This window comes from Bos taurus, chromosome 29 (assembly GCF_002263795.3).
Source record: "Bos taurus isolate L1 Dominette 01449 registration number 42190680 breed Hereford chromosome 29, ARS-UCD2.0, whole genome shotgun sequence".
Taxonomy (NCBI): Eukaryota; Metazoa; Chordata; class Mammalia; order Artiodactyla; family Bovidae; genus Bos; species Bos taurus.
Genome location: NC_037356.1, coordinates 2,041,465 through 2,053,990, shown reverse-complemented (window position 1 = coordinate 2,053,990; position 12,526 = coordinate 2,041,465). Strand labels below are relative to the sequence as shown.

The 12,526-nt window shown below is 47.1% G+C and overlaps 1 protein-coding gene across 2 annotated transcripts in view; it reads left to right on the top strand.

Moving 5' to 3' along the window:
- The window catches only part of FAT3 (FAT atypical cadherin 3), a 645,819-nt gene that overhangs the window by 583,485 nt on the left and 49,808 nt on the right, over positions 1-12,526 (top strand). For both annotated transcript variants that reach the window (XM_024987225.2, NM_001206882.2), the window contains exon 18: positions 2,744-3,542. In XM_024987225.2, the coding sequence (XP_024842993.1) occupies positions 2,744-3,542 (799 nt within the window). The remainder of the gene's footprint in view (positions 1-2,743; positions 3,543-12,526) is intronic.

The window sequence follows — 12,526 nt, the reverse complement described above, 5'->3', positions numbered from 1 at the left end:
CCAAGACGTGGGTCCCATCAGTGAGACTGAGTGACTGTTTTTTAAGCACAGTTGGCACAGACAGCAACCTATTATTAATAGTGGCAATGATGAGAATAGTCTTTTGTGTACCTTATCTCTTTGGATAAGTTATGGCTTACCCTACCCCACGAAACCTTTCAAATTAATGACTTTTGGCTTGAAGCACATTGATAAACTCTTCAATTGTCACCCACTCCTTCAACAATATTATGTAAATGACTTTATATCACAGTTAGAGGTCCTCAAGGTCAAGGAGAGAGTTTTAGTACCTTCTCACAGAAGCTACTGGGGCTTCCCAGCTGGCACTAGTGGTAAAGAACCTGCCTGCCAATGCAGGAGATGCAAGAGACTTGTGTTCGATCCCTGCATAGGGAAGATCCCCTGGAGGAGGAAATGACAATCCACTCCAATATTCTTGCCTGGAAAATCCCATGGACAGAGGAGCCTAGAGAGCTATAGTCCATGGGGTCGCAGAGTTAAACACGACTGACTGATTTGAGTACACACAGAAGCCAGTACAGTTCTTTGCCTACCTTCTCTGGCTGTTAGCATATTTCACATCTCAGACTTTGTAAACACCATGGAGAGCTTTCTGCTACTTGTCCCTTATATTAAATTTACCACCGAGGCCCACATTCTGTTTCCAGAATGTCTCGGCGTGCATCAGGTATATACCCTTTGCAATCTCCCCCCTTTATTCTAAATTGTCCCATACTGAGACTATTGCAAAACCTCCTGGATGTTCCTCTGGCTTCAGCTTTATTCTTTCTGATCTATGTCTGTACCCTTTCCAGGCTAATCATTCCACTTTGATTATCTCATTCCACTAAACCAGAGGTCAACAGACTATAACCCCTGAACCACATCCTGTCTTCAACCTGTTTTTATAAATAAAGTTTTACGGGAACTCAGCCTCTCCAGTTCATTTACATATGCTCTGAGCTGCCTTCTTGCTGGAAATTGAGTAGTTGATACAGATCATATAACCCCAAAACTTAAAGTATTTCTTGTCTTGCCCTTTACAGAAAATGGGTGCTAACCCCTAAACTAAAAACATCTGAGCTCCCTATTGCCAGAAACCTTGTGAATTCTGGCTTGTTCAGACATTGAATTTTAGGGTTTTTAGGCAGACATGACTGTCCAGTTCTTCTTAGCCCACAGGACCATGGGTCTGTTACCTTACACCCAGTGGCTTCTTGCCTTTCTGGCCTCTGATCTTTGAGTGGGCAACCTCTGACCTATGGGGTCTTAACTCATCATTGTCCTTCAAGGCTCTACACGGTTTGACTTCAAGTTCAGTCCTATTTGCTAAATCAGTCTCCCTGTAAGTGAATTTTCCATTCTAGCATCTCTGGTTCATATCAGTTCAGTTCAGTTCAGTCGCTCAGTCATGTCCAACTCTTTGCGACCCCATGAATCGCAGCATGCCAGGCCTCCCTGTCCATCACCAACTCCCAGAGTTCACCCAGACTCACGTCCATCGAGTGAGTCAGTGATGCCATCCAGCCATCTCATCCTCTGTCGTCCCTTCTCCTCCTGCCCCCAATCCCTCCCAGCATCAGAGTCTTTCCCAATGAGTCAACTCTTCGCATGAGGTGGCCAAAGTATTGGAGTTTCAGCTTTAGCATCATTCCCTCCAAAGAAATCCCAGGGCTGATCTCCTTCAGAATGGACTGGTTGGATAGTCCATTTTAAAAAGCATGTGGTTATGGAAATAATAAAGATAACAACAATCACATTAACTCTCATGCATCAGGTACTTCTGTGGGTCAGGTCTGTGCCAAGTATGTTGCAATCACGTGAGTCTTAATCCCCACAGTACAAGAATCCTGTGAAGTAGATAGGACTATTTCACTCAAATAAGATACAAAAATTGAAGCTTGAAGAAGTTAAGTGACTTATTCCAGGCCAGACACATAGTTAGAGGAAGAGCAAAGATTTGAACTCGGGTCCATGAGATGACCAAGCTCCTGCTTTCACACTGCCTTCCACATACAAGGACATATCTCCTGAGGTATCTCCTGGCCGCCCCCATCCTGAGATACCCACCCTGGGGCCCCAGCTGCTGCGAATCTGCCCTTTGCAGAAGTCCTCCGGCATTGACCACCTTCACGTTGTATGCAGCAGGTCCTCAGTTACGATCTGTCAGGGTGTTGGTTCTGTCAGTCCTTACAGAAAGAAGGAAGACAAAATGGCTTTTTTCAGGCTTTTCTCATGGTACCACCCTTTATTCTAAGCCTCCATTTGTGTCCTTCTCACTTGAAATAACGTTGTTTCTTAAATGTACAGAAAAGTGCTGTCTGGTCCCATGCAAAGCAAAGAAGCCAAAGACAACCAAGATTTCTCTTCTAAGTGGGAATGTCACTTTTTGAGGCTCCGCTGTGGCTTCTGTCCTAAATTAAAACACAGCCAGCCTCTTTGGGGCACTGTGGATCTCACAGCACCCTGCATCCCTCCGTTCCAGTTCACCCCCACTGGCTTTATTATGTTGACACATTTTATTCTCATAGCAGAGTGCACTTATGGGCACCAAAAGTGATAAATCACTCCTCTTACTTATATGTACATGCTCAGATTTTGTAGAATAATGACAAGGGATGGAGGGAGCAGCAATGTGGTTAAAGGAGCAGACACTTTCTATCTGGGTTATGTTGCTTTTTTAAAAGTTATCATGGGCTTTTGCCTTACTTCCTCATCTTCCCTCCCTGCTGGGTGATTTTAGGCGAAAGATTCTGGCAAACCTCAGCAAGTGTCTCACTCCTACGTCCGAGTGCGGGTCATTGAGGAGAGTATCCACAAGCCCACAGCCATCCCCCTGGAGATTTTCATCGTCACCATGGAGGATGACTTTCCTGGTGGGGTCATTGGGAAGATCCACGCCACAGATCAGGATATGTATGACGTCCTCACATTTGCACTGAAATCGGAGCAGAAGAGCTTGTTCAAGGTGAACAGTCACGATGGGAAGATCATCGCCCTGGGGGGCTTGGACAGCGGCAAGTACGTCCTGAACGTGTCCGTGAGCGACGGCCGCTTCCAGGTGCCCATTGACGTGGTCGTGCACGTGGAGCAGCTGGTGCAGGAGATGCTGCAGAACACCGTCACCATTCGCTTCGAGAACGTGTCCCCCGAGGACTTTGTCGGTCTCCACATGCATGGGTTCCGGCGCACCCTGCGCAACGCGGTCCTGACCCAGAAGCAGGACAGCCTGCACATCATTAGCATCCAGCCCGTGGCAGGCACCAGCGAGCTGGACATGCTGTTCGCGGTGGAGACGCACAGCAGCGAGTTCTACAAGCCGGCCTACCTCATCCAGAAGCTGTCCAACGCGAGGAGACACCTGGAGAACGCCATGCGCATCTCGGCCATCCTGGAGAAGAACTGCTCTGGGCTGGACTGTCAGGAGCAGCATTGCGAGCAGGGCTTGTCACTGGACTCGCACGCGCTCATGACGTACAGCACGGCCCGCATCAGCTTCGTGTGCCCACGTTTCTACCGGAACGTGCGCTGCACCTGCGATGGTGAGTGCGGTTTGGAGCGTCCCCTCCGCTGCCTGGGCTGTGTGAGGCGGCTTGGGTTACCGTCCCCGCATGCACGTCTTAGTTCATTCACTCACTGGACCACCCACCATGTGCATTCTCACCGTGAGAGATGCCGGGGCTGCGGGGTGATCAAGACAGGCTCAGCCCCCCTTTGGTGGAGCGTGGAGCTTATGGGCAGCCAGACATACAAGTGGGCGGGCATTGTCCCTGCAATGAGCATCCTTAGGGGACCCAATCAAGGGGGAAGTTTTCCTGAAGGGACTATTCTCTAGGTTGAGATGAAAGATAAGCAGGAATTAGTCTTTGTCTGTCTGACTTACTTCACTTAGTATGATAGTTTCTAGGTCTATCTGTTATCTGCAGATGGCATTATTTCATTTTTTATGCCTGAGTAATGTTCCATTACACACACACACACACCCCACATCTTCTTTGTCCATTCATCTGTTGATCATAGATTGCTTCTGTGTCTTAGCTACTGTAAATAGTGCTGCTGTGAACATTGTATATGTACTTTTTTCAAATTAGAGTTTTCACCTTTTCCAGATGCATGCTCAGAAGTGGAATTACTGGATCATATGGTGGCTGTTTTTAGTTTTAGATTTTTAGATTCTTCAGATTCTGTTTTTAGATTCTCTGCAGAATCTCCATACTGTTCTCCACTGTGGCTGTATCATATGTCATGTGATATCACTTATATGTGGAATATAAAAAAATGATAGAAGTGAACTTACAAAACAGAAATAGACTCACAGACATAGAAAACAAACTTATGGTTACAAAAGGGGAAAGGCAGGGGAGATAAATCAGGAGTTTGGGATTAACAGATACACACTGCTGCATATAAAACAGATAAACAACAAAAGATCTACTGTGTAGCACAGGGAACTGTATTCAATATCTTATAATAGCCTATGATGGAAAGGAACCTGGAAAAGAATATATATTATGTATATAAAACTGAATCACTTTGCTGTATACCTGAAGCTAACACATCACTGTAAATCAAGTATATTTCCATTTTTTCAAAAAAGGAAAAGTAGTAATTAGATGTGTGAAAAAAGTAGTAGAGGGACAGCATTCCAGTGGAGAATGTGTTTGTATGAGGCTTAAGGGCAAGATAGTAGCCTACACCAAGGGGGTTGAAAGAGCTTTCTGGTGATGACACAGGAGACTTATGAGCAGTGATCACACAAGAGCCATTAGGATGAAGTCCTAGAAATCATCCCAAAGCAGTGGGAGCCATCGGCTGGTTTGAGGTGGAGAAGTCACAGAATCAGTCTGTATTTCACGGAGAGCTTGCTGACTGCTAAGGGGATGGGTTAGATGGGCCGGGCCGGAGGCAGGGAAACAAATTCAGAAGCTACCAGGGTGCGTAAGGGCAGCTGGGTTTGCTTGAGTGAAACCTGAGGGCCAGATGTTCGGGAGCACAATTGGGGGTGGGTTCGGCCCGCAGAGTGGCGGAGATGGAATGGTTCCTGTTTGTCGATGTAACTAGAGTCACTGAACTTTGACCTTCCCTGCTCAGAGGCCATAGCTGCACAGAGTCAACCATGGTGGTCAGCAAGAAGCATTGCTCGCTCCCTCTTTTTTTCTCTGACACGTGGTGCTATAAATTCACTGCCCTCGTCAAAGAAAATCACACCCAGCGTTTTCCTAGCCAGTATGAACTTGACCCAAATGGACTGTGGCCGGAAGAGAAGCCATTCATAAAACACCCCTTTAGATCATTGAGGACAGACATGGCCCTCACCCTCTCCCTTTGCAGAGAGTTTCGAGTTGCCCTTTGGAGAATGAGTTCATCAGAAAAAAGCCCCGGAAATCACAGCTCCCTCCGAGAGACCTTTCTATGACCCCCACGCAGCCTAGAAGCATGCAAGCTACTCCCTCTGTGGTCCCCAGTGAGTTCTGTTTGTGTTTCCATCAGGTGGAGATGCAGTGATGTCCAAACTGTTGAGTATGTAAGTTAGCTCCAAAGTAATTCCAAGCATGCATGCATGCTAGGGGAAATGTGTTTCTGGCAGATGCCACCAACATGCAGAATTTATGAATGCCAGCTGTCCAGACCTCACCTAGGTTCCCTTTGTAGGCAAATTGATTTATGCACCAAAGGTCTGCTAGAGCCTTCCTGCAGGGATTCACAGCACAGTTCAAAAGAGGTTCAAGACAGGACAGGGCGGACCCTGCAGGAGAAGCTAAACCAGCTAATTAATCCTTGCTCTCTGAAAGCTTGTTTCATTCAGTAAAAATCTGCGGTGGCAGCAATGTTTTGTGTTAGTCACTCAGTCTTGTCCGACTCTTTGTGACCCCCTGGACTGTAGCTCGCCAGGCTCGTCTGTCCATGGAATTCTCCAGGCAAGAGCATTACACTGGGTAGCCATGCCCTCCTCCTGAGGATCTTCCCAACCCAGGGATCAAACCCAGGTCTCCCGCATTGCAGGCAGTTTGTTTATCATCTGAGCCACCAGGGAAGCCCATCAGCAATGTCTTAGGTGCTGCAAATTCAAAGTGAATAAAAGACACAGTCCCTTCTCTCCGGAGCTGGTGGCTGCGAGCTCAGCTTTGCAAGTCCCCATTTGCCTTAATAGTATTATAAGAAATGCTGGGGAGGAAAAAGGCACAGAGTCCCTGTCACAGCCAGAGGAAAGCTTTCGGTGACATTTAGATGAGACCAGAGACCACTTGTGTTCTGGGTTTTGAAGGATGAGTATGAGTTCATCAAGCAGAGACAGGCAGAGGGCAGGCTTGGCAGATTTTCTTTACAGCAGGGATTTAGAGGGGTGATTTTGTTGGAGAGAGGGGTCTTCCTCTGCATCTTTCATGAGACACTGATGTTATATTTTATTTTTTTATTTTGGCCACACCATGCATGGTATGTGGGATCTTAGTTCCCCAACCAGGGATCAAACCAGTGAGCCCTGCAGTTGAAACACAGTCTTAACCACTGAACCGCCAGGGAAGTCCCCAGAGACACCAATGGTTTATTTTACTTTATTTTTTGATTTAAAGCAACAAGATCTTATTATCTCACAGTTCTGTAGGTCAGAAGTGCAGGTGGATACAGCTTGTCATCTGGTTCCTCTGCTCAAGCGTTCACAAAGATGAAGTCAAGCTGTCAGACATCCGGGGCTCTCCAGCCAGAGGCTCAGGGGAAGAATCTTTTTCCAAGCGCACTTCAGAGTTGGCAGAATTCAGTTCCTTCTGGTTGTAGGGTTAAGGATACTGTTAGTCTGCTATTAGTGGGGACCTCTCCCTGGTGGCTCAGCAGTAAAAGAATCCGCCTGTAATGCAGGAGATTCAGGTTTGATCCGTGGCTCGGGAAGATCCCCTGGAGAAAGAAATGGCAACCCCCTCCAGCATTCTTGCCTGAGACCCATGGACAGAGGAGCCTGGTGGGCTATGGTCCATGGGATCGCAAAGGGTCAGACATGACTGAGTTACTAAACCACCACCACTCTCAGCCTTAAGGCGCTCCTTAAAGAGACACTGATGTTTTAAATGCAGTGAGTTTCAAGGTGGTAGCCTTGCCCAGGACTCTTGTTCTCGAGTCCCCATAAACCCTTCTACTCTCAGGAGACCCAGAATTCTGGAAGTTTTTGTGATTCAGTCCCAGACATCCCAGGAAGAGGCTTTCTCAGTCTAGAAGGGAGCATTTCCTGAGCGGTAACTCTGCAGACTCAGGCCCACCTCTCAGCCTCTTGCCACCTTTAAGTCACTCGTGTAACTAAGCTGTAAAATAAAATACTGAATTTTAGTGGTAAAAGGACCTCAAAACACCACCTGGTCCAGTCCCCATGTTCAGCAGCTTTATATGATTATTTCCATTTTATAAATGCAATAGCTCCCTGCCTTGCCCAGGGCATATAGCTGGTGAGAATGGCATACTGATTCAATGTAGTTTTATGTTGGGTCCTTGTTTTATTCCTTGCATCTTAAGAATAAGAGCTCTTCCATATTTTATTCTTGGGTCCTTGTTTTATTGCATCCTAAGAACAAGAGCTCTTCCATTTTGTATACGACTTATAACCCCGATGCTATGTACACTATAAGAATATTCAGATAACCCCATTGTTCCTGACAGACTGATCACCAGTCTCACAGACCCATGGCAGGATGGCAGAGGGACTTGGACTCCAGTAGGCCTGTGACTTACTAGAAAAGCCCACTACTGAGCCCTGCACTCAAATATAACAGGAGGCTTTGAGTGGAGCCCTGAGTCAATATGCATGTAGCCTGGTGACCCTAATTCTGGTGGTTAGGAAAACAAACTCTAATAAATCTCACAGCAAGATAAAATAGAAAAAGTTTTTTGTGGGTTCAGGGGGTGAGCTCCTCATTATAATACTAATAGTTCTCTCACTTTTCCAAAAGTACCGTATCAAATGAAAATACAGTGAAAAACTGTTAAGGAAAGCATTAAGCATTTTAGGCATTTTCTCATATATTGGAAAGGAGAGATAATTGAAGTCAGTAAATGCTCCTAGCCCACTCCCCCACACACACACCGTAGTGTTGGCTGCTGTTTAGCCTGGAAGGTTGGCAGATACAGTAAATGGACTTTCCAACCACTTGGTGGAATAATTAGGAGATAAACAGAGGTAGCGATCCTTTCTGGGCTGTGTAGAAATATTCATACAAACTTGGCGTCAGTAGTCTACCCTCCTCCCAACTTCCGTATCATCTTTCTCTCATGGAGACTTTTTTTGGGTTGAATTAACATCATTAAGCATCTTGAACTAAAATGCTGGTTTGCTTTGACACAATGAAAGCAGGCTTGAAATTTAGTGCCGAAGAGGTTTATTACATTCCAGCCCCCATGGAGCATCATGTCTGAGCAGAAGTTTAAGGGTTCTGCTGTCCTGAGATGGCTCCGGTAAACCTTGGGTGTTCAGGGGATGTTGGCACTTGGGTAAGAAAACCTGGGGAATGATAAACGCCCTTGAGCTCCGATGAGGAAATCCGAGGACAGAGTATTGGGGCAGTGGTGATGGTCCATTTGAGAAGATTTTCATTGATTTTTTAAAAATCTGATCTAGATACATATCAAAAAGGAGAGACACTTGTCCAAGAGAATGGACTTGCCCCGAGACCATTAGCATTTAAGATTGGTGTGTTTATGAGTGTTGGTGGAAGTGGGTGCCTGATTTGTCCAGTCTTGGTTCAGACATGGAACCCCGACTTGAAACTGAAGCTCCATTCAAATGCATGGAGCGTCTGTCACGGGTGAGCTCAGTGCTGTGGGGTGAGGTGTCAGTGCCGGGCCCTCAGCCAGGGGCAGCCCACTGTCGGAAGGCTGTGCAGGGTGGTAGGAGAAGGCCTGAGGCTGAGGCCGCTGCCCTCGGTCTGAAAGGATGCCTAGAATCAGACAGGACATGGGGAGGAGTCAGTCCAGGCTGGGGAGCTGTAGAGCTGAGCGATGGAAGTGAGAAGCCCTGCGCAACCAGTGCACAGGTGGAGGCAGGGACCAGCGGAGCAGCTCACACTTACTGAGCTGGGCTGTTACTATTACTGTACCTGCTGCTGCTTTGTCTTTCACACATGTGTAATTGTAGTTAACCCTCACAGTCACCCTAAAGGATAGGGATCATTAACTTTCCTCAGAAGTTAAGGAAGCTACAACTCAGAATGGTCCGTTGACTTGCTCGGGATCCCACAGAACTAGTGCAGGTCAAGCCAGGATTCACACCTGGCCGTCCCAACCCCTGTACTCTCCTACCTCTGCACAGGTTTGAGAAAACTTGAAATTAACTGACTCCAGCTTCCCACGCACCTCGGCCATCCTATTTACTATCCTCCTGCCGCAGTAATGCAGCCGAGGTTTGAGCCCAGTCCTAGCACTTGCTACCTCTCAAGATGGACCTGAGACAGCTGGCTTCGTGGGCACCGAGTCTCCCTCCTGTGAGGTCACCCACTGCACTCTTTAAGCCACACGGAGCCTGACCTGTCTGACCCTCCCATACAAACCGCCTTCCAGACAGCTAAGGATAGTTACTAGGACCCCTTGAATCCTCTTTTTTGAGACAAACAGCAGAAGGTCCTCTGTTCCTTGGCCATCAAGAATAGGAGCTAGAAAGAGTTGTAGGTGGTGTAGTTGGAATAGAGAGCAAGCATAAAGGAAGGAGTTCTCTGTCTTACTTGGAGGAGTCCGTGAAAGGCACTGGAAGCAGTGAATTGTCCTGGGAAGGCATTTCTGAGCAGAGAAAGTAGTACAGGAACGTTTCTTTACTACTTTTATTTTCTCATTCACTCATCAGTGAAGCAAATACTTTTCCAAGCCCTGGATGGGCTGCTGAAGTTAGAGTGGTGAGTGAGGCTGACATGGTCCCATCCTCATGGCCCATGAAGCAGCATCGTGCACTGAGCAAATGACAGGGAGCTCAGCTGGACTGGCTGGTGGAGAGACAGTCCCAAAAGGAATGTGCTGGGACAGGTCAACGGGCCTGCGATAGGCAGCCATGGTGACGCAGCCACAGTGACGCACTTCTCACACGCACAGTAAAGTCAAACGATGAAGGCTTCCACGAGGCAGAATGATACGTGAAACTCAGCCTTAACGAGTATTTAAAAAGCATGGGGAAATCTGAGATCGGATTTACACTTAGGCCAGGACTGTTTATTCCAATTCTCTGAGGACAGAGCCCATAGTCCCACCCCTGAATAATTCAGTGTCTCTGAACCTTAACCGGATTTCCCTACAAACTGGGCAGTTTCTATTTCTCATTCATGTTAGATGTCTGTGTGCAGATCCCTTATCTTTAGCATGCATAGAGTCCTGAAGGGCGTGGAGAGGTCTGGATGTGTCCACTGCGGAGGAGATACCAACCTCTTACCATGTGGATAATCCCTTATGTTCTCCGTCCACACACAGCGGCCCCAGCAAGGATGTCCTGAATGAAATGGCCTTTAGCTAGATCATCCCAGAAAACAGGGCTGAACAAAGCAAATACCAATCAAGATGATTCTGAGCTTTGGGGAGAACCACAGGAAACCATTTCAAAGCCAAGGGACCTTAGGAAAATATGTTTTAAAATTTCATGCAGGCCAGAAATTCTGAAGGGAGCTTACTGACGTATGTGGCATTGGCTGAGACATGGCACCTTGGCAAAGCATGTGAATTCAGGGTGTAGGATGTTTACCATTAGTTATTAGATTCTCAGTATAATAAGGCAGAGATATAAATCAAGAGGTTGAATAAGCTCAAAGTGGCAGCAGTAATAGTCATAGCTGGATACTGATGTATTAGCCAAAGGTACAGACTTAACCCAGGGAGCCGAGGGAATTCTGGGGAGATAAGGCACATAGCTCAGTTGGTAAAGAATCCACCTGCAATGCAGGAGACCCCAGTTCAATTCCTGGGTCGGGAAGATCCCCTGGAGAAGGGAAAGGCTACCCACTCCAGTATTCTAGCTTGGAGAATTCCATGGACAGTCCATGGGGTTGCAAAGAGTCGGACACGACTGAGCAACTTTCACTAAGGTGAGGAGAGACATACATGAGGCAGTGAGACCCTTCTAAAGCCACGAGAGGATTGCCTTTCTCCTCTCTGCAGGTTCCAAAGCCCTGAGCTTCTGCTCGAGTGAATTACGTTTTCAGCTCTGTGAAGGGTGACCAAAATGTCCACCCGAGCAAAGCTTCGGGAGGTGGGGAGCCTTGTGACGAGTAGCCACATCGTGTGCACACCCCTCCTGGCGGAGAGTCTTTGTGAAAAGAATCCCTCTGCCCAGGACAGTTATGAAGGGGCTGACCCCGCTGCACATTGCCTGTGACACTGATTAACACAAAGTTCTCCCAAGCACACGGTATTGCATACCATCTGTCAGTTTACAAATCGTGAATCTGACCCAAAAAGGACAGTAAAGAAGGGATTATACTGGAGCTCAGATCTCTGCCATGTTTCCCAGTCAGGCGAGTGTGTCCAGTTTGGGGACCCTGTAGTAATTTGTTTTTACCCTCAATTTTTTTTTTCTGTACAATTTGCTTTCACATACATTAAACCATCTAATGCTCACAAGTTTCGAAGAGTAATTATCCTCATTTTTCATGAAGGGGAAGCAAGACCCAGAGAAGTGAAGTGACCCCTTAAAAACTCTAACTGAAGGGCATATAGAAAATATATTAATGCATAATATATTTTAATAATATTAAAATTAATATAAATGTAAATATTAGACATATAATAATGTCTACTTCTAGTCCTTCCAGCAGCCATTAACGTTGATAGGTCCCACACAGGAAATGCTTTGAATAACTAGTCAGGAACAACATTCAGGGCCGCCGCTTGTCAGCACCACACCGTCCCCTATTCCACTGCTCTGCCTTCCAGAGGGGACCTAGGAATGGGGGACAGAGACTTCTCTGCCTCCTTCCTGCTCTGACAGTTGCTAAAAGCACCTGATCCTTCTGTCCTGCCCTGACTCACCACAAGTGGGCATCACGTGCTTTGGTCAAGGGGATGCTTCTCCCTTCATGCTCACCCTGGCCCCAAACTGATGGATGCCTGAAGATACAGAGCAGGTAAAGCTAGAGCCTGCACCCCCGGTGGGCCTCTGTTCAGAGAGGAGAAGGGGACAGCAGAGGATGAGATGGCGGGATGGCATCACTGACTCGATGGACATGGGTCTGGGTGAACTCTGGGAGTTGGTAATGGACAGGGAGGCCTGGCCTGCTGCAGTCCATGGGGTCACAAAGAGTCGGACACAACTGAGCGACTGAACTGAACCGAGCAACCATAAGCTTTGCAAAACAAGGTAACCCCTCCTCATCCATTGAAATCATGCTGCATTTTATGTTGCTAGAGATTTTAGGGCTTTGGCTGGGAAGAAGGTTGGTGTCCCCAGGACCCAGACCTAGAGACACAGGTTCAATCCCTGGGTTGGGAAGATCTGACATCCATCTGAGGTCAAAGGACATGTGGCATTGTTCAGGGTTGGTGTACAAAGGTCAAGTCCCTCTCATAAATATTT